This window comes from Triticum aestivum, chromosome 6A (genome assembly GCF_018294505.1).
Source record: "Triticum aestivum cultivar Chinese Spring chromosome 6A, IWGSC CS RefSeq v2.1, whole genome shotgun sequence".
NCBI lineage: Eukaryota > Viridiplantae > Streptophyta > Magnoliopsida > Poales > Poaceae > Triticum > Triticum aestivum.
The window spans coordinates 383,510,160-383,533,168 of NC_057809.1; the positions used below are offsets into that span (position 1 = coordinate 383,510,160).

The 23,009-nt window shown below is 49.2% G+C and overlaps 1 protein-coding gene across 3 annotated transcripts in view; it reads right to left on the bottom strand.

Annotated features, from left to right (window-relative positions):
* The window catches only part of LOC123127596 (protein GLE1), a 28,872-nt gene extending 22,696 nt beyond the window's left edge, over positions 1–6,176 (bottom strand). The window contains exons 1-6 of one of the 3 annotated variants that reach the window (XM_044547346.1): positions 5,902–6,176; positions 5,658–5,804; positions 5,428–5,574; positions 4,748–4,871; positions 3,633–3,781; positions 118–289 (exon numbers count right to left, since the gene is read on the bottom strand). In XM_044547346.1, the coding sequence (XP_044403281.1) occupies positions 118–289; positions 3,633–3,781; positions 4,748–4,871; positions 5,428–5,574; positions 5,658–5,804; positions 5,902–5,903 (741 nt within the window). In that variant the 5' untranslated portion in view covers positions 5,904–6,176. Of the gene's footprint in view, positions 1–117; positions 290–3,632; positions 3,782–4,747; positions 4,872–5,272; positions 5,361–5,427; positions 5,575–5,657; positions 5,805–5,901 lie in introns of those variants that run through there. The other 2 variants (XM_044547347.1, XM_044547348.1) reach the window with 2 other exon arrangements.
* Between the last annotated feature and the right edge of the window lie 16,833 nt (positions 6,177–23,009).

Consider the following 23,009-nt stretch of genomic DNA (forward strand, 5'->3'; position numbering starts at 1 on the left):
GATCGATACAAAACAACTCACTCCACACCAAATGTTACAGAAATGTACTAGGGCCTCAAATACCACATCATGTGTATAAAAACAGACCAGGCAAACGACAAATCTGGGCAAACAAACCTCTGCTTCTTGTCTGGCCCTTTCCTGTTTTATTTTTTCTTCCTTCATAGATTGCTCCCTTCGTTTAGCTTCTTCAACAGCTGCATCATCTCTTATTCTACGTTCCACAATCTGGGATTTCTGTTCATGATCCCTTTGGACCATAGATAAGTGTTTATCGAGTACTTCTGCACTACAAGAAGCAGTAAGGTAACATGATAGTGAGTCTAACAGAAGATTATTATAGATTAAAAGTGTTACAACATACATGATGTGATGTTGTGAGTCTCTGACTCAGAAGTCACATAGTTAACGGCTCAATGGTAACATTATACTTGGCAGATTGTGTCCCTAAGACCAAAGGTTATCTTTCTTAAAAACATAAAACTAAGAAGAATGAATTGGAATGTTAGGCTTTAAATGGTACAATTGTCAGATATTGTAACAATAACGCACAGAACTAGAAAGTTAATATAATCATATAATTTGTAGTTTAACAGAACATACACACTCCTGAAACAAGCAGGGAAATGACATTTTGATAAAGAAAAAGAGACAGTCGGTACAAAAGATGTCATCATATCAGGTCCCCAATAGAAGATCTCTTGGGATGCTAAGATAGATATATGGTACCAAAGCAAATAGATTACATAACCAAACACTGTTTTCAAGAGTCAAGAACCTAGGTCCCATACTCTCATCATTTGGCCAAATTCCACATTACAAGCATACGAACATGGAGTATGTTCATATTATTATGCATGACACAGCTCTAGTTGTGTTATGGCGCTGCTAGAAGGAGGGCGCGAGAGGGCCGGCCGGGGGCCTTTTGCCCACGGCCGGGCAAGATGGAAGGGATTTCCTTCTTAATTCTTGCTTGATTAGATTGATACATCTCCTCTCTTTATATAGAGAGGTTTACTTGACTCCCAAGCAAGGCTTACTTGACCCTAAGCAAGCGACCCTTATCTCTAATTAACCCTAAGACTAACGGGCTATACCGCCAGCCCAGGCCATTAGGCCCATTACGTACTCTAACATGTTATGGCGCTGCTAGAAGGAGGGCGCGAGAGGGCCGGCCGGGGGCCTTTTGCCCACGGCCGGGCAAGATGAAAGGGATTTCCTTCTTAATTCTTGCTTGATTAGATTGATACATCTCCTCTCTTTATATAGAGAGGTTTACTTGACTCCCAAGCAAGGCTTACTTGACCCCTAAGCAAGCGACCCTTATCTCTAATTAACCCTAAGACTAACGGGCTATACCGCCAGCCCGGGCCATTAGGCCCATTACATACTCTAACACTACAATACTCTAACACTACACCCCACCTGGACATGCAGCTTGTCCTCGAGCTGCAGCCTAACCAACTTATAACCATGACTCGACGCAACACAGACCTAACACCTAAAAACAAGCCTTTTACATCTCGGCTTGTTTTATTACTCTCAACCTAAAATGGACTGGGATGATTTATTTTGGACCTCTTAACAAAAAGTGGATACCATCTGCACGTCGGACGTGCACGTGTACAGCCACCTGGATCCCATGGACACCATCTGGACAAAAGGAGTGCATGTGTATGGCCACCTGGAAGTGGTCGCAAGAGCGACCAGCAGAGGCGCCCTCGCGGCGGCCGGCGGCGGAATGCAGTGGTGCTACGCGGTGCGCTCTTGTCGGTGACACCATGCCTTCTCCCCGCCGGACGGCTGTTGGTCGGCACCGCACATAGAAGAGTGGAGGGCTGTCGATGGAGAATGGCGAGGAGGGGTGCGCCTCCCCAACCGCCGATGTCGCAGACTTTGAGGGCGCTGTTCGTGGGGAAAACAGCATGCCCAAGATCCCCGATGCAGTGGACGAGATCGAGGTCCTTTGCGCAGCGAAACGCAACTGGGAGGAGTGGCAGCTGCAGACCACGCAACTCCCGCACACGCCGACGCGCTAGGAGGCCGTGTGCAGCAGCCTGCAGCCTCACCGCCGCTGACACGTGGCGGGTTGTGATCCAAGCTGGAAGCGGTGACGACGACGGCGGGAACTTGATCTGCTGGATGGGGACGCCCTGAGGAAGCGGTGATGGCGACGGCGGGAACTTGATCTGGTGGATCGGGACTCCCGTCGGCGCGGTCGATGCGGGGCCGGAGCTGACCGGCGATGGCTGTTGCAGTTGCAGCGGCTGCTGCAGCGGAGTGCCGGGCGCGGCGGAGGTCGCCAGGAGCGGTGGCTGCCACTGCAGCCAGGGCGGGGCGGTGGTGGCGGTGGATGGCAGCTGCTGCTGCGGCCCAGTGAGCGCGGCGGAGGCCACCTGGTGCGGCGGCTGTCACAGCAGCCAGGACGGGGCGGTGGTGGCGGTGGATGGCAGCTGCAGCGGCTGCTGCAGCAGCCCGGCGAGCGCGGCGGAGGCCGCCTGGTGCAGCGGCTGCCACGACAGCCAGGACGGGGCGATGGATGGCAGCTGCAGCGGCTGCTGCAGCAGCCTGACGAGCACGGCGGGGGCCGCCTGGTGCGGCGGCAGCCACGGCAGCGCGGTGGCGGTGATGGGCGGCGCAGCCGGGTGCGGCCCGTAGGACCCGACCAAGAACAGGCGGATCTCCTGGACCGCCTGTGTTAGGTCCCGTAGCGCCCCGGACACCTCCGGGGTGAGGACTACGGGGGCGGGCGCGACGGAGGATCCCGGCGCGGGCAGGAGCGGGGCGACAGTCGTGGTGGTCGCCGGAGGCGACGAGGTGACCGGCAGCGGAAGAGACGGGTTGGGCGGCGGTGAAGACATGATCGAACCGAAGCTAGCTGATACCAAATTGTTATGGTGCTGCTAGAAGGAGGGCGCGAGAGGGCCGGCCGGGGGCCTTTTGCCGACGGCCGGGCAAGATGGAAGGAATTTCCTTCTTAATTCTTGCTTGATTAGATTGATACATCTCCTCTCTTTATATAGAGAGGTTTACTTGACTCTCAAGCAAGGCTTACTTGACCCCTAAGCAAGCGACCCTTATCTCTAATTAACCCTAAGACTAACGGGCTATACCGCCAGCCCAGGCCATTAGGCCCATTACGTACTCTAACAAGTTGTAAGCAAAAAAAAGGCAAACTCATTATGCAAATTAGTTCGCACTTGAACATTGAAACCTAAAACTTCTATAAAAAATCACTCCTTGCTCACATAAGCAGCATACAACAACAACAACAACAACAACAAAGCCTTTAGTCCCAAACAAGTTGGGGTAGGCTAGAGGTGAAACCCATAAGATCTCGCAACACAGCATACTTCAAAAAAATATAATCAGGGACACTGTGTATGGTGGAGAAACAACAAATAGAGAATTAAACTTATAGACTAGCAGTAGACTGTTATGTGCCAAAAGTCACCAGTAACTAAAGATAGTATGCTATATGAAGCTTAATGCTGGACTAGTATGAGAACTCCCCTTACATCTTAAATACGTATTACTAACCAAAGATCCAGTAAAATATAAAATTTCTGTGATTCTAAAAAATTGCAATATAGTTTTAGAGGCGCTAGAAATAAAAAAATATAAGTACGTACATTTTTCTCTGGAATTGGACATCTAGCCTTCTATCTATCTCTTTTCGTGATTCTGCATATTTCTGAAGTCGAGCAAATGCAGAGATTGTTCTCTGGATTTCATTTTGGTGGCATACCTCCAACGAAGATAACTTACTTCTAACTTCCTCCTGAAGATTAAACAGCATGAGTGCAAAATAAAACTATTTAAAGTAGCAAATAAGGGCTGTGCCACAGTAGATCGTTGTCAAAGCAAGACAATGACACTGTTCAAAAAATATTTAAATAATTAAATTCAATAAAGTTGCATAATGAATATTGTTCGATCAGCAAAGTGAAGTGTCATCACAGAAATACATGTCTACGACAATGCATCTCTATACTTTGTGTACTATTATCACATCAAACGTGTCATAACTTAAGAAATGACATTTTTGTTAAAATCCTGGAGAAATCTATTCTCCACTATCCAGCTATAATCCAAGTTCGAAAAAAAATCACCCAAAAGAAAAGACAATAAGTGTATGTAGAATAGGCAAATCAACATTTACCCAGATGCAATAATAAGAAATTTACTTCTTTGGGGTCCCTGTTATTTCACTCCCTGGATCGTAATATTCACTGTGCTAAACTTTCATGTGTTCAAAATTCTCATGTCAAGTTGCCAACTAACAGAAGTACCATTCTTCTTTTTTTTTTTGTTCCTGCAGTACGTACAACTTTTTTCTTTGGTTCCTGGATCGTAATCTTTATTGTGCAGAACTTTCATGTCTCATTATGTAAATTATGTTCAAAATCTCGAGGTGTGTTCCATCAATTGTCATCATAGCATGTCCAGTAAGCTTAAACAGAACCAAGAAGCTCCATCCAGATATTAAATCTGTAAGATGGACGAAAAGATGTGAAGTGCCCACATGCCCGGAACACTTAAAAAGGTAGTTGTAATACACAAACCTTTGCAGAAAAAAAATACATTCGTCCCAGTATAACTAACAGTTACCCTAAACTGTAATGACGACAAATGACAAAAATGCAATGTGTTCTACTACTGAGAGATCAAGGTAAAATCATGGAAACATCACTAGCATGCTGTGTTTATTAGAGAGGAACAACAGAGTAGAATTTCCGGTACACACTTGAATTTTGAGATGATGATCGCGTTCCAGCTCAAGCAGAATGCTTTTCTCTAGGCTCCTTTTCTCCATCAGGTGGTATGATGTACTACCGCTATCTAATTCATCCCCTGATTCTTCAAAGCTGCTAGGAATAAATAAATGAGATAACTTAGCTCAGTATGTGGTAAATGAACTGTGATGTGCTTATTTTTTAAGCTGTTGCAGATAAGAATTCCCTAAAGTTCATTGCTCTTCTTTGTAAATAAAATTAAATGTGGATAAATCGGGTTGACTAATGATTGTCCTCTAACACTCCATCTAATGTGTTCTGCAATGAGAAGTTATAGAATGATTGAAAGATAGGCAGGTAACCAAACACTCAATTTCCAAAGGCGGCTCAACACCATGAGTTTATCATAATCCACCTCAGTGTCAAACTGAGCCTTAGAACACATAACATACATACACTCACGGGGCAGACTTCTATTATTCTGCATAGCAAACAAGAAAAGAATGATGCAGGCATAGTTAATGGCTCAATGGTACCATTATACTTTGCAGGTTGCCGCTAAGACCAAAGGCCATCTTCAGCTTAGGAGATGTCAGACGGTCCGTTTCAGGTGATATTGACAAACTATGAAACAAAAAATTCATGAGAAAAATGCAACTGCAGGAACCAAATTGCAGTATCAAGCTCTCACCTGCATTCGAGATCATTACATGAGAACCTGGCTCCGGTCACAAGAGCCCGGGCATCCTCATTATCGTTATCGTCTTCCTCGTCCGTGTCGTCTTCCTCCTCAATCCGCATCACAAAGGCCTTCTTCCTTGCGCTGCCACCGCTAGCCCTAAATAGACCAAAAAATAAACGCAGAGTCAAATTCATCGGCAAATAAAACGAGCGTACAATTGCGAGGGAGATGCGACATACCACTCCGGCTGCTGCTTGAGGGGCGTGGGGGGCGCGGCGCGGCGGGTGGCTTCGAGTGCGTCGAGCTCGGTGAGGACCTCGCCGAGGGTCCAGCTCGGGCGGGGGTCGAGCGCCCTGGGGCATCGCAGCTCCAGGCGCGTGAACGCCCTGCGAGGAGGTGGGCAGGGGAAGCAAGGTCAGTCTCGACGAACACCGGCCAGATGGAGGCAGCGGGGGTGCGAAAAAGGGCGATGCGGGGGGTTACATGGCGGTCGTCGCCGGCGAGGCAGCGCACGCTCCCTGCCCGGCCGAAACTTGACGAGGTGCCGCGCGACGGAGGTGCTCGGCGGGGGCGGGCGGCGGCCCTGGCGCCCAGGTGCGGTCGATTCAGCCAAGGCGTTTGAAAAGAAGGTCCCCGATTGGTGAAATCAGGTCAGGTCAGCGTCGGATCAACGCAGACTTGCCTGGCCTGAGGCGTCCCTCAGCGTCGGATCAACGCAGACTTGCCTGGCCTGGGGTAAGCCAGTGAGTGGTGCGTGGCCCAAATCGCGCGCCTGGCGACCGGCGAAAGCAGAGCCTGGGGACGACGTCGCTGAGGCACTGCCAGGACCTGAACCCGAACCCTGAATGCAACTCCAACGAGCACAGCAGAAAAGAAAGGAAAGGTGCAGAGACAGATACCAGATGCACTTGTATGCAAAGCCTATGGGCGTGTTTGGTTGCCGTTTGCTACAGGGTCTGCATCGCATACATTTTCCAAATCAACCTGGTTGAACAAAAACAGACTCTAATACGCCATCTGCCAGTTGTTTGGTTGTCTGCATCTAGTGTCCCTGCATTAGGTAATACCCAAGTGCACTTTGTTTGGTTGCCTGCATTGACCCGAGCGGCACATAAACATGTCGTTTGGTTGCATACGGCGTACATATTGTGCTTACCTTGCATCCTAGTTGGTGAGCTTACCCACACCTAGCACACCAACGCCACAACACAACAATGGCGATGAACTGGGCGAAGATGATGAAGTTCTTCAGGTTCAGCCCAAACTGACGATTCACGTTGACACCTCCAACCTTGCGACTGTCAGTTGCCGTGCGTTCGCATCCAGTCGGAGTAAGCTTGTTCTGCCGCCTGCCTAGTCTTGAACCCTCTATGGTGCTGTTGCTATAACATGCCACTTGTGCACTGGCCTCTTCCCATGAACTATAAACCCCTGAGACCTTACCGACGAACACGGCATACCACTTGCTCTAGCAATGCACAAGAGCAAGAGTTGAAGCAGCAAATCAATGGAGCACACAAGTAGCACACAAACAACAATGGAGCAGAAGAGAAGTAAAGCATGCATGATCATATGGCATAGCAAGTTCTTCCTAGCACTACCTTGGTGTTAACCTATCACCACATCCAAAAAAGGGTGTCGTCCTACCATCACAAGTTCACCATCAGCATGAGGGGTTAGTATATACCACCTCACCAAAATATACAGACCATGAAATAGTTTTTGAGCCCTAGCTACATAAAATATACGTCGTCATCGTCGTCGTCGTCGCCACCGCCATCGCTGTCGGGGATCATGCACGCTCACAGGCAACACTACTTTAGTAGTAGTGCTTGCCCAGCCAGCTCCTGAGCCACAACATACTGTGAGCGTCGGCCATGGCAACGAACCCAACACCCTGAGCCTTGTTGTCAAGCAGGTGGTTGAGAGCTGCCATGAGAGCCTCATCGTTGAAGCCATCCTAGGTCATGATAGCGCCATATAGGTCAGGGTGGACGTCGAGGGGCTTGCACTCCCTGATGGCTGTTGCCACCTCCTTCACCGCCTCAGTCATGCTGCAGAAGACATTGATCTCCTCCTCCATCAGGCCTCCTCTTTTCCTCTTCCTATCATGGATGGGGTCAAATGGCTTGTCGAAGGGCTTCACAGCGGGCTTGTCATGGCCATCGAGGACCTCGACGTCTGGGGTCCCAGGGAAGTCTGGCATGGGAGAACCAAGAGGCTCCCCCGAGCCCATGGCATGCTTCCCAGTTGCTAGCCCGAAAGAGAAGATGTGCTGCATCTGGTTGTAGTTCTGTATGGGTGTGTTGAGGAACTCAGCGTCCCTTGAATGGTCCTAAGAATGAAACACAAGTGTTTTTAGTTGCGATTAGGGTAGGCAATGGTGGACAGTATGAAAAGGAAGAGGGATGTGAGCTAACCGCGACATGGCCGGCGTAGTGCTCTGCCTCCAGAACTATGGAGCAAGTGTTCTCATCCCATGAGGCACCACTAAGGTCTCTCAGCCTGGACACTTGGATCCATCGACTTATCCACTTCCTCAGGTGGTTGTACACCTGGGTGGCAGACATCTCTTGCCCACAAAACTCGAAAACCTGCTTTGCAACGGTGTTCAAGTGCACCTCCTTGAAGGCCTTGTCAGTCCTAACTCCACCAGAGATGAGCTCACGCATCTTGTTTAGCATGAACATGGACATGAACGGCTGCCACTTCATGTTGTTCGACCTACCATCCTTCTTTGCCTTTGCTGCTGCTAGCTTGAGTGCAGCGGCAGCAGCAACATCAGTAGTTGTTGGCTCAACGAGCACTACTGGCACATAGAGGGAATCAGAGGAGAACACCTCTGAATTAGGTGCCATCTGGGTCATAGGCTGCGAGTCCTCGACAAACGATGGAGCAAACTGACTGTCGGACAAGACAAGGGCCTGGCTAAGATCTTGCGTCTGCGTGGTCATGTCCTACAATCGTAGCACGCATTGACAGTAAGCATAGCACACAACATACCGGACAATCCATGAAAGCAGAAGCATACATGTACATGGTTCATCACTATCATAATAAGCACATGCTTCATTGCTACCCTACCAAGCAGACCGGACAATCTATGAGCAGGAACATACAACTACAACAAACATCATGCTACAAATGGACAACCAATAGCTATAAATCACAGATCTAAGCATGATTCAACACAAGCACAAGGTTCAACTTCAAACTCTACTACTAATCTAGCCTACCACATGCTTGAACATCTAGCCCTGCCACAAATTGCAACCGCAACATAGCAATCAACCATATCAGCTCATAGATCAGACCACTAATCAACCATGCATCTAGATCAAACCCTAGCTACAGCTCAGATCTAGCTAGAAGGAACAGAGAGAAAGGGGATTGAACTCACAAAGGCCATGGCTGTAGCTTGAGGACGAGGGGGGATGGTCGTGGAAGATCAACGCCGGTCGGTGAAGGAGCACCGACGCCGTGGACCTCCGGCCGATGAAGATGCGCTGCTTACCTGCTCGTCGGTGCCGATGCGCGTCGGAAGGAAAGCTCGAACGGAGGGAGAATGGTGGTGGGAGTTGGGGCGGTGAGGGAGGGGCTAAATGTAACGCCCTCGATGCGGCTATATCTCCCACATGTCGAAGCACGACTCAGAGGCATAACCACATTGAAAGCAATGTCGCAAGGGAGGTAATCTTCACAACAACCCATGTAAATGAATAAGGGAAAAAGGATACATAGTTGGCTTACAATCGCCACTTCACACAAATACATGAATAAAGCATTACATCATCCAAATACACTCAAGGTCCGACTACGGAACCAAAATAAAAGAAGACTACCCCTAATGCTACACAAATCCCCGATCGACCTAACTGGGCTCCACTACTGATCAACTGGAAACGGAACAACATAACGAACACGATCTTCATCGAGCTCCTCCTTGAGCTCGGTTGCGTCATCTGCACGGTATCCTCGGCACCTGCAAGCTGGTTTTGGAAGTATCTATGAGTCACGGGGACTGAGCAATCTCACACCCTCGCGATCAAGACTATTTAAGCTTATAGGTAGGGTAAAAGGTATGAGGTGGAGCTGCAGCAAGCGACTAGCATATTTGGTGGCTAACATATACGCAAAAGAGAGCGAGAAGAGAAGGCAAAGGCACGGTCGAACAACTATGATCAAGAAGTGATCCTAAAACAACCTACGTCAAGCATTACTCCAACATCGTGTTCACTTCCCGAACTCCGCCGGAAAGAGACCGTCACGGTTACACACGTGGTTGATGCATTTTAATTAAGATCAACTTCAGGTTATCTACAACCGGACATTAACAAATTCCCATCTGCCCATAACCGCGGACACGGCTTTCGAAAGTTCAAATCCCTGCAGGGGTGTCCCAACTTAGCCCATCACAAGCTCTCACGGTCAACGAAGGATATTCCTTCTCCCAAGACATTCCGATCAGACTCGGCATCCCGGTTACAAGACATCCTCGACAATGGTAAAACAAGTCCAGCAACACCGCCCGAATGTGCCGACAAATCCCGATAGGAGCTACACATATCTCGTTCTCAGGGCACACTCAGATGAGCACTCCGTACAACTAAAACCAAACCTCGAGTTTCCCCTAGGGGGCGCTGCACAGGGCTCTAGTTTGGACCAACACTCAGAGGAGCACTGGCCCAGGGGGGTTTAAATAAAGATGACCCTTGAGTCCGCGGAACCCAAGGGAAAAAGAGGCTAGGTGGCGAATGGTAAAACCAATGTTAGGCATTGCTAGAGGAGTTTTATTCAAGGCGAACTGTCAAGGGGTTCCCATTATAACCCAACTGTGTAAGGAACGCAAAATCCGGGAACATAACACCGATATGACGGAAACTAGGGCGGCAAGAGTGAAACAAAACACCAGGCATAAGGCCGAGCCTTTCATCCTTTACCAAGTATATAGATGCAATAATTAAATAAGAGATATTGTGATATCCCAACAAAATATCCATGTTCCAACATGGAACAAACTCCAATCTTCACCTGCAACTAGCAACACTATAAGAGGGACTGAGCAAAGCGGTAACATAGCCAAACAACGGTTTGCTAGTACAAGGTGGTTTAGAGGCTTGGCTTAACAATATGGGAGGCATGATAAGCAAGTGGTAGGTATCGTAGCATAGGCATAGCCAAAGAGCGAGCATCTAGCAAGCAAAGATAGAAGTGATTTCGAGGGTATGGTCATCTTGCCTGCAAAGTTCTCCGAGAAGACGAAAAGCTTGATCCTCGTAAACGAACTCAACGGGCTCCTCGAACACGAACTCATCTCTCGGCTCTACCCAAGCAAGAACAACAAGCAAAGGGAGACACAATCAACCACGTGCAATGCTCAAGCAACATGATGCAAACATGGTATGTTATGCGAGATGCGATATGTGATGCATATACAAGATTTGGAAAGGAATGCTTGAACCTGGCCTCAACTTGGAAAACCAAGATTTCCACTGAAAAGAGTTGATTTCGGTCGAAATCGATATAAAGATCACCGGAATCGGATGCACGGTTTGGAAATGACAAGCAAAACAAATATGGCACCGGTCTGCGATAATCAGCAAGTGACCCTCTAAATGCAACAAGATAATTAAGCTACTGCACTCAAACATAGCAACAAAATACATGGCAGGGATCCACTCATGATGCTTGACAAAAGGTGAACACTGAGCTACGGCTAATTCACTCAATAACAGGTTCAAACAAGCATGGCAAAAGTGCAAAAGATAAGAGGTTACAGACTTAGTGAAATTAACAGCAAGTCAGGAATTTATCATCAGGAAGCAATGTTTAGAGCACGATAACTACATGCTACAGGAACATATCATGGCAAAGCAAGGCATGAAATGAAGCTACTCAAAGCATATAACAAAAGTCCCTTAGTGACCATGAGCCAAAAGGGATCAAAAAATACAATTCAAGCATGTGAACATAGCAAAAACATAAACAGATTCAGACTTAGTGAAAAACTGGAGCATGGCAAAACAGATAACGAGTAGGCATGTTTACGAGCTAGATGCACTCACTACGAGGCATTGCATGACAAACTAAGCACACACCCAGAAAATAGACATGGCATAGAAGCTATACATGGCAAGAACAACAACATAGCATGCATGGATCAACAACAACAAGCTCGGCAAAATCGCTAAACATGCTAACAATCTGCCAGGAACATTTTATAGCAAAAGTACAGCTGGATTGACTCAAGCTAGGGTGCTCCATAATTGCAAACAAAGACATGGACGGATAGAGCACAACATTATCTACAAAACATCCTTACTGATTATGCTCAAAAGAGGCACGGATCACTAGGAAACAACATGAACATATGGCATAAAAATAATGACAGGACAAAGACTTAGTGAAATTCTAAGTTCCTGAAATCAACATCATTGAGTAAACTACTTTGCATGTTTGTGCTAGTCACCACAAAGATCACAAAAATACATGGCATACACCCCTGTAAAGATGACATGGCATTCTTCAAAATACATGTAGAGCTCAGGATCATAGCATGCACACATTAACATGGCAAAAATGACAAAATTGCATTTGCTGAAACAGATCTGAAATTATCATCACATAGCCCTCTTCCAACAACATTTCGGGCATCAAGATGAGCTCAAATGAAAATGATGCAATGAGATGAAATGATGTACTCGTCGAGACGAACACTTTGATATGCTACACGCCCAAAACGGAGCCACGGATGCACAGTTATGATGCGATGAACAGGGCTAGAAAAATATGCAGATCCGGGGACTTAGTGGAAATATACCCTCGCGAAAAAGTCAACCCGGGACGGGACGGTGCGGGACGGAGGGATCCGAGACGGGGACGGTGTTTGGTTCGTCGAGGTGGTGGATCTGATCCCACCCGATCCAGATCTGACCGGACTCGATCTCCCACGAGGCGGCCATCTCCGGCGAGGATCCGGCGGCTCCGGTGGTGAGGTGGACTCCGGCGAGCGTCGGGAGGCGAGGAGGCCGGCGGGTGGAGCAGGTCCGGCCGGAGTCGGTGGAGGAGCGCGGCGAACGACGATGGAGGCGGGGCGGCGCTCGCAGGCGACGACGACCGGAGCAGCAGCGGGGAGCGCTGGAGCAGATCGGCGGCGGGGCGGCGCGCGACGGTCGGAGCACGCGCTGGTGGCAGCGCGCGCTCGCGGCGAGGCGCTAGACCCGGGCGCGCGACCGAGCGGGCGGCAGAGCAGATCTGGCCCGGGCGGGCCTGCCCTGGGCCCGGCGGGCCGCGGGAGGTGGGAGGCGCGCGGCCGACGCGTGGCGCTGCGGGATTGGGCGCGGGGGCGGCGGCGATGATGTGTCGGCCCCTGGTTGGCCGGAGCGAGGTGGCCGGCGGCGATGGACATGTCCGGTGGCGCGAGGAGGAAGACACTAGGGTTAGACTGCGCGGAAATTTCGGAGGAGAGCACAAATATATAGGTAGAGGGAGCTAGGAGACTCCAAATTGAGCACGGTTTTTGGTCATGCGATCGTGATCGAACGATCTAGATGATGGAGGGGGTTTAGGTGGGTTTTGGGCCACTTTGGAGGGGTGTTGGGCTGCAACACACACGAGGCCTTTACGGTCCCTCGGTTAACCGTTGGAGTATCAGACGAAGTCCAAACGGCACGAAACTTGACAGGCAGTCTACCGGTAGTAAACCAAGGCCGCATGACAAGTCTCGGTCCAATCCGAAAATGTTTAACACCCGCACATGAAAAAGGTAGAAAGGGACACCGGGTGACATGGGAGCGCCGGATTGCAAAACGGACAACGGGGAAAATGCTCGGATGCATGAGACGAACATGTATGCAAATGAAATGCACATGATGACATAATATGAAATGCATGACATGCAAGAAATGATAAGGCAACGACAGCGAATAACTGGAGGACACCTGGCACATCGGTCTCGGGGCGTTACACTAAGTAGGGATGGACTCGGCGGGAGGTGAGCCGAAATCCTCCCACCGATTTTTTGGCGACGCGAGCGAGCTCGCGCCATCTCCCCTGCTCGCACGAGGGGAGAAGCACGTCGCCCTCCCCTGCCTCGCACGAGCCAGGCTTGCAAGCTACTGTCGATTGGGGCGTTTCCCCTGGGCCTGGCCTGGACGTGCTTTAAGTTCTGCGCGTTGCGGGCCGCACAATGAAAGCAGGCAACCAAACGGGCCACTTTCTTCCCGCGAGGGCCAGACTGGGCCTAATGCGGGCAACCAAACACGCCCTATTCGAAGATGGTGGACATCACTAGAGATACTAAGGGCAACTCCAACGCACGACCCAAACGAATGTTCGTTTTGTCCGAATTTCGTTCGTTTGGGGTGAAAATAGTGTCGTGTTTGCTCAGATTTAGGTTTGCATCGGCCGGGTGCCCAACGTGTGGCCGCATCTTGTTCCCGTGCATGCAAACGTGAGAACCAAGGATGTTGGCCGCTGCTGCGGTTCGCACTAGTTCACGTCGGCCGGCAATACAGCCAACAACCTATAGTCTCATGCCGGCAACAAAGCCAACGACTGACACAGGAGCCAACCTTTTAAAAGGACATCTTTCACGCCGGCAACAAAGCCAACGGCCGACACAGGAGCCAGCCCTCAAAATGAACAAGTTTTTTACGCCGGCAACAAAGCCAGCGGCCGACACACCAGCTATCCTTCAAAATGAACGGACACCGGCCACGGCCCGAGGCCTCACCTAGTTTAGGCCATCGCAGGCGAACATCTCCTTCTGTTGATTCGTGAACCAAGCATTCCTCTCCGGCGACATGTTGGTCTTGTCCACGCTCATGAACGCGAGTGCCACCTCTTTAGTTTTGGTGTCCGCCATGGTGGCCTCGATCTCGAACTTCTTGTGTTGAGCGGCCTCCTCGATGTCAAGCTTTCTCCTCTTCGTTGCCTCCTTCATCTCAAGCTTCCTCCTCTCTGCAGCCTCCTCCATGGCAAGCTTCTTTGTTCGGAGCTCTAGATATCTATTCATTTTCTCCTCCTCTCGTCCCTCACTTCCTTTTGGCTCGTCATGTTCTCCAAAGTTCCTTGCAAGGCAATGGAAGACGCATCACGCCTCTCATCGGCCTTCGAGCTTGTCTTGCCCCTCGGCCTCTTGAGCAAGTCTCCCTCATCAACCACGACCTTCTTCCCTCCTTTATTCTTACGAGCGGCATATTGGTCATTGAACTTGGCACAATCTTTAATGAGCGCCCAACAATGTGTGAGAGTGAACGCTTGTTCTTGTGTCGGGCCCTGAATGCTTCCAAAGATTGAAATGCCTACACAATCATTGATGATGATGCTAATGTAATAGCGAAGGGCACAACATGTATGAAAACTAAAAGCATGCCAACATGAATGGACACAAAATGAAAAGGCAAGAGGTTCATACCAAGTCACCAATGCCAAGGCCACTCACGGGACCTTTCTTCTTCGCCGCGGGGGCGCGCGGCTGCGCCCGCATCGCCGGGGTTCGCCAGGTCGCCGCCCATGGAGGAGGGAGAGGAGGGGGCGTGGGGGAAGGTTAGGATGAAATGGAGGAAAAGTGGGATGAGTGTGTCCCCGACAGGCGGGTTAGGGGAGGACAAGGGCGCGCGCTGTCCGTTTGGCCGTAAACGCGGCCCAAACTTGGGCCGAGAATAGGTCGAAAGCGGACCAAAAATGAATCTGCGAATTGGACGGCGGTTTGTGTCCATTTACCCTCAAACAAATGCGGACGGACGATTTGGGATCGTGCGTTGGAGTTGCCCTAAGCTCCGTGGAAATAGGGAGCTGTGAGCGATCCAGGCTTTGGCCTCATGGTTGACCCCATTGGTTAATCGGAGTAAGCGTTGGTTTAAACTGAATTTTTTAGGGGTTTAATCGGGATACAGAAGTGTGTTTTGTGTGTCGCTTGTGCAAGATTTATCAATTTGTATTTCGTTTTAAGTCCAAACGTGAAGTCACCAAGGCCGAGACACTAAATCGCTGCCTTCGGATCTAACTCTTGCACATGCACACATCTGGCATTCTCACAAGTGCGCAGCCTGTATCTTGTCGGTGCCGGCCGTCGCCCAGTGTAAAGTGACTTTTGCATTTTTGTGGCCGCACATGTTAGACCGCTGTCCAGTGCAAGGTGATTTTTGCATTTGTGGCCCCACATGTCGGAAAATGGATCGATTTTAGGCTACGGTTGGATTTTTATTCACACATTGACGTGGCGTTACTGTATTGATCGATAAACAAATCTTTAAATCCGTGAATGTTTTTAAAATTCATTAACATTTTAATTTATAGACATTTTTGAATTTCAGGAACTTATTTTGCAATTTGAGAACATTTACCCGATTCATGAATATTTTTTTAATTCAAGATTGTATTGCGAGTAACATTTTCTGAAATTCACAAGCATTTTCTAAATTTAAAAATATCTTAGGAATTCCCGAGCAGTTTTTTTTCAAATCTAAAAACATTTTTAAATTCATGATCATTTTCTAAATTTGTGAATATTTTTTATTTTTTCTAAACATTTGAAATATCTTGACAACTTTTATTAGTTTTTTTCTCTTTATTTTTTTCTCCGCTTCTTTGGGTAAGCTAAGGCCTAATAGGGGGGCTGGTAGCCAACCGAAGCGAACGTCTTGGTCGTCCTTCGAAGCCTTGCATGCTTAATGATACCTCCTGTGCGTGCGGGCTATTTCGCTGTCGGTAGAGGAGGCAAACTAGTTTTCTGCTTTGTGCGTTTGTGAGGGGCTGGTGCCAGCTTGTTGGTTCCGCGGCGAGTAATTGGGTCACTGCTTTCTCCGTCTTCCCCCGTTGGGCTCTTCGGGCAATGGGTTCGTTGTGAAAGACTGGCATTGTGCTAGCGCTAGGGAGAGCTGGGACGAAAAGATCAAACGTTGAAGAGTCAAGACAACATGGGCACCTGTCGAAGAGCCATTGTGGATATGCCTCATGGCACTAAACGTGACCTCATTACCTTAAGTTCGGGAGGCTACTAGTAGCGAGACTAGAGTCCTTTTGGGGACAAAAACTAATGTAAGGGGAGTGATTCTGAGAGCAGAGGCACGAATGACCTGGGATGCATGGGTGTGCAATGTACATGGGTTTAGGACTATACCTGCACGTGTGCAAGGTAGGGGAGTTAGAGAAAAAAAAGGTCTATTGCTGTGTAAACGGTTTGATAATTAATTTGGTTTACAACTAGTGATGAAAACATCAATACGAACACCATAAACTAAGTAAATCAGAATGCTGCTCAAATCAATTCAGTTTGGTTCTTTGTTTTTCAGTGTAAAAATGCTCATCTTTAACCGTAATAGCCACAAAAAATTAACTAACAAGCGAGAAACGGTGCGACAAAGCGTGTGTCATCATCTAGTCTTTTTTCAACTGCAAAGAGGTAAGCATCCGTGGCGTGCGTTGGAGATGGAGGATGTATGTCTTCACCTTACTGATAGTGGAGGCCCATTGCGTGTTATTTAGAATATCCTTGGACTTCCGGAGGATCGACAAGCAACAGTTGTGGCACTTGCTGTCAGGAAGGCGCTGTTGTTGGCCGAGCAGAGGGGCATTGGAAGGATCATTGTGGGGACTGATTGCAAAAGTCTGATCACGGCTACGTAGTCCAATGCCTATGACAGTTCAAGCATGGGCTAGTTATTCTTAGAGATCAAATACATGCTCTTTCTCTCTCTCTATATATATAGACATGGACTATCTTTTTGAATACAGTATAGACGCAAAGTGCTCATATAAACGTGCATACACTCACCCTTATGAACTGTTAGAATAAATCCGAGGCAATACCGTTGATCATCCGAGAACCAAGCAATCACACGAGCACGACACCGAGATTTGTTAACGAGGTTCACCAATATGGCTACATCTCCGGGGCTTGACTATGGGCGCTCCTCCCCATGATGCCGCTACAATACCGCACCCGGTTGCCCTGGACACCGGCACATGCCGCCGGCTTCCGCTGCGCTCCGGTGCTATTATGTTGGCATATGTTACATCGTGTGTCTACCCCCATTATATATGAGAGGCTTAGGATACAAGTGTCCTAGTAGGACACGACTCCACATCCTATGTAAACACAATACAACTACAAGTCCAACTGTAACCTATCTTGTACACAATATTTGACACAACTCTAACAAACTCCACCTTGACGAATATTCTCCACCACCTTGAATTCGTCCATGCGTCAAACTTCCATGTCTCATCGGACTTGAGCTTATCCCATGAGCACCGCTGCTACTCCAAAGACTCCATATGACTCCACCTGCAACTTGTAGTCCCTCCTTTTCTTGACCACAGTCAACACTCGAGCAAAATTAAGTTTCACATTACTCTAGTTTGCGCTCTCAACTTCCAGAGCATCAGTTCAACGCCATCGCACACCGATCATTGACCTGTGTGAAAGTGAACAACTCACATATTGGGTGCTACACATAAGAGTTAGCTGAATTCAACATCACCGCTCCTTTCTTGACCGCTTGTCTGAAACTTGAAGGAATTTCACCGTTGCTTGTAGTCATCCCGAGTCAAATTCGCAGTTGTCTCACCACATGTATGACCATCAGAGCCCTGGCCCGTCTCCATGCCTCGTGCATACCGCACGCCTCGCCGCTATGACCGCGTCGAGCCTTCGCTGTCTTGGTCGAGTCTCAAGGGTCGCGAACCCACACCATTCAACCCCATTCAGAGTACCACCGATCATCACAGACCGATGACGAGTTTCACACTTCCATCAGAGCACTGGGCTCCAGTCCGAACTACGTGTCACTCGCTTTTTCCCGCTGAATAGGCTTCGACTCTCTGAGCTCTTACGCCGTAGCTCCTCAATCAGCACAGAGTGAAGTCTTCTAGACTCCAGCTCCACCTTCAACATGACTTCATGGTAGATGACCAGTCCACCCACGCGCCCCGTCAACTTCAAGCTCCGTGTATACACCATCTTGAATCAACCCCGCGCCATAGTCTTGTCGAAGCCGCACAAGCCCTGGGCCTGTGCCACGTGTTTCCACGCCCCAGAAGTCGGTCACTATCAGCATCACGCACCTATGTCGTCATCGCCGATTCCACCACCGTCTTCTGTACCAATTGACTCGCGTCGATCCGTCAGACTGTCTAGTCCGACCCAGCCGAACATGTCCGGCTACATGACACGCTCGAGACTCCCAAATCGTCTTCCAAGAATTTCCATCCATCACATGATAATTCCATCACAGCTGACATGACTTCCCGCAACGCCTTCAAGCATACATGTTGTGCCAAACAAATCCTTCATCCTTGTCTGCCATAACCCAAAGCTTCCAGTTCCGTTGAACTTCTCCACCTCAAACCTGGTACCCGATGGCGTTATAGTTCTTTGTATGGCTGACTCCGTGAAAAATAACCAAGCAGTCTTCCCGTGATACCCAAGTGCACGAACAGAACCTCCGTGTACTACTAGCGACTACTAGCGATCAACTAGCTGGTCTTCACGTGATGGCTCTTGCTTTGGCTCAAACCACGATGCTAGTTTTTGCTTGCCAACTCCCTTGCTAATTCCGCTAGATGCGTATCACCACAATGGATTTTCTCTTACGCCGATTTGATCCGCTGATGTTGCCTCTTGCCTGAACGCACGTGTCCGTTTTTTTCCAAACAAATCTCGTGTACAGTACGCAGCTTCCGCAGCCTCACGTCCAGCCAAGCATCGCGCTAGCTGCCGCCCCTGGTCCTTCCACACCTGGGCCTTGGCCTCGTGACACGCGCCGCTGCCACTGAGAGTCTTGCTGCTGCCCCGCGTTGTGTTGCGTCGTCGCTACGATCAAACCTCGAGCACAACACACAGCCTACACGCTCGCCCGGTCCACCAACCGATCGCCGCACGTCTAGCTCCTGCTTCTTTCGATCCAATCTCGTCGACTCCCGCTTCCATTGCCTTTTCCAATCTCGTCGAGAACCACGTCGAAACCGACTGCATCTCAACCTTGATACTTCCTCTAGATTAACAATCCACAGCCTTCGAACAACCTAGCTCTGGTACCACTTGTTAGAATAAATTCGAGGCATACCGTTGATCATCCGAGAACCAAGCAGTCACACGAGCACGACACCGAGATTTGTTAACGAGGTTCACCAATATGGCTACATCCCCGGGGCTTGACTATGGGCACTTCTCCCCATGACACCGCTACAATACCGCACCCGGTCGCCCTGGACACCGGCACATGCCGCCGGCTTCCCCTGCGTTCCGGTGCTATTATGTTGGCATAGGTTACATCGTGTGTCTACCCCCTCTATATATGAGAGGCCTAGGATACAAGTGTCCTACAAGGACATGACTCCACATCCTATATAAACACAATACAACTACAAGTCCAACTGTAACCTACCTAACATGAACGCACACACGCACACCCTACCCCTATGAGCACCTTCGAGAGACTGAGCCGACATATCATCTTGAGATTTTACGAAGTCACCGTAGGCGAATCGTAGGCGCCTCGTAGTCGACGAGAACGCCTCCTCCCACTGAAAGCGTATTGCCGGAATTCCTGAAATAAATCCAAGATAAATGCGAGTACCAGGATTTGAACCCTGGTGGGTTGGGGATACCATTGTCCACTTAACCATCTCAACCAGAGGTTGGTTCCTGACATGTAAATCGTTTGGTGGCCGGTGATTTAACCAAGTCTTAACAAAATACGAGTGTTCCATTCAAAAAGAAAAAAACTTCAATGAGCAGATCCAAACGGACACAAATGTTATCCACTCTTTGTTTGTTTATTAGGTCCCAAATCTGGTTTTGTCCGTCGGTCCGTACGTGTGCCCAACGTAGACCGGCCTCACCGACATCCATAGTGATGACCTCTTCCACACACCAATGGCCTTGCGGTTGTACGTCATCACCCCGGAGAATGCCTACGTGCGGCATAAAACAACGAATTTATAAGATAACGGAACCGCCTTAAGGAGAATACCAAAATGCCCACGAAAATTACAATGGGAAAAGACTGAAATGTCCAAGGAAAAACGCAACTCGGCACACCCTCCGCACAGCCGGCTAAGTGGCCCTCCGCCCAGCCAACTAAACGACCTTCTGCACACCTAGGTGGACTCAGCGCTGATTACCCAGGTGGGGCCAATGGAACAACCTGAAACAGGCCCCTAGTGCGAGCAGGTGTTGCGGACGCAACGCACGCCCCACCTATCTTGACCGGATCAGCCCGACACGGGGCGAGGATGCTGACAAGTGGGGTCGGGCATGCCTTTGCGCGCAGGGCAACGCGCGGCAGGCCGCTCGCGGGCGCGGCCGATACCACGCAATGATGGTGGCCCCTGGCGTGCACCCGTGTTCCACCCGCCATGTACTGCCCAGCCGGGTCCCAACAGTGGCACATAGAGCCCCCGAGAAGCCCTAGCGGTACACCACCCAGAAATGGACAGCTCGGAGGCTCAGCTTGCGAGTCCGGAGTGCCATCTTGCACAAGCAACACAGCCCACTTGGGTCAAACTGAAGGAAATATACCCTAGAGGCAATAATAAAGTTGTTATTTATATTTTCTTATATCATGATAAATGTTTCTTATTCATGCTAGAATTGTATTAACCGGAAACTTAGTACATGTGTGAATACATAGACAAACAGAGTGTCCCTAGTATGCCTCTACTTGACTAGCTCATTAATCAAAGATGGTTAAGTTTCCTGACCATAGACATGTGTTGTCATTTGATGAACCGGATCACATCATTAGAGAATGATGTGATGGACAAGACCCATCCGTTAGCTTAGCATAATGATCGTTTAGTTTTATTGCTATTGCTTTCTTCACGACTTATACATGTTCCTATGACTATGAGATTATGCAACTCCCAAATACCGGAGGAACACCTTGTGTGCTATCAAACGTCACAACGTAACTGGGTGATTATAAATATGGTCTACAGGTGTCTCCGATGGTGTTTGTTGAGTTGGCATAGATCGAGATTAGGATTTGTCACTTTGTATATCAGAGAGGTATCTCTAGGCCCTCTCGGTAATGCACATCACTATGAGCCTTGTAAGCAATGTGACTAATGAGTTAGTTACGGGATGATGCATTACAGAACGAGTAAAGAGACTTGCCGGTAACGAGATTGAACTAGGTATGAGGATACCGACGATCGAATCTCGGGCAAGTAACATACCGATGACAAAGGGAACAACGTATGTTGTTATGCGGTTTGACCGATAAAGATCTTTGTAGAATATGTAGGAGCCAATATGAGGATCCAGGTTCCGCTATTGGTTATTGACCGGAGATGTGTCTCGGTCATGTCTACATAGTTCTTGAACTCGTAGGGTCCGCACGCTTAATGTTCATGACCGAAGTTTTTTCAGAGTCCCGGATGAGATCACAGACATGACGAGGAGTCTCGAAATGGTCGAGAGGTAAAGATTCATATATTGGAAGGTTGCATTCGGACATCGGAATGGTTCTGAGTGGTTCGGGCATTTTTCCGCAGTACCGAGAGGTTACGGGAACCTCCTGGGAGAAGTATTCGGCCTATTGGGCCTTATTGGAGGAGAGGAGAAGGGCCACGTGAGAGGGGCACCCCCTTGCCCAAACCGAATTGGACTAGGGGAGGGGGCCGGCCCCCCTCTTTCCTTCTCCCTCTCTCTCCCTTCCCCTTTCCCTCTCCGGTGGAAGGAAGGAGGGGGTCCGAATCCAACTTAGACTAGGAGTCCAAGTAGGACTCACCCCTTATGGCGCGCCCCCTTAGGCCGACCATCTCCTCCTCGCTCCTTTATATACGGAGGCGGGGGGACCCCAAAGGCACAACAGACAATCTCTTAGCCGTGTGCGGTGCCTCCTGAGGGACTCCTGGATTAGGGGGTCCTCGGGTGTCCGAGCTATGTGACACGGGCCGGACTAATGGGCCGCGAAGATACAAGATAGAAGGCTTTTCCACGTGTCAGGATGGTACTCTCCTTTGCGTGGATTGCAAGCTTGGCATTTGGATATGAAGTTTCCTTTCTCTGTAAACCGACTTTGTACAACCCTAGCCCCCTCTAGTGTCTATATAAACCGGAGGGTTTAGTCCATAGAGAAGATCATAATCATACATGATAGACATCTAGGGTTTAGCCACTACGATCTCAAGGTAGATCAACTCTTGTAACCCCTATACTCATCAAAGTCAATCAAGCAGGAAGTAGGGTATTACCTCCATTAAGAGGGCTCGAACCTGGGTAAACATCGTGTCCCTGCCTCCTATTACCTTCGATCCTTAGACACACAGTTCGGGACCCCCTACCCGAGATCCGCTGGTTTTGACACCGACATTGGTGCTTTCATTGAGAGTTCCACTGTGTCATCGTCGAAAGGCTCGATGGCTCCATCGATCATCTATGACAATGCTGCCGTGAAGGAGATTTTTCTCCCCGGCCGGATCTTTGTATTCGGCGGCTTCGCACTGCGTGCCAACTCGGTTGGCCACCTAGAGCAGATCAAACTATGTCGCCGATATCCGAGGAGACTTGATCTTCCAAGGGTTCGTGACCCCAACCACCGCTCTGGCCTTATACCTGGAGCGCGTCACTAGGTTCG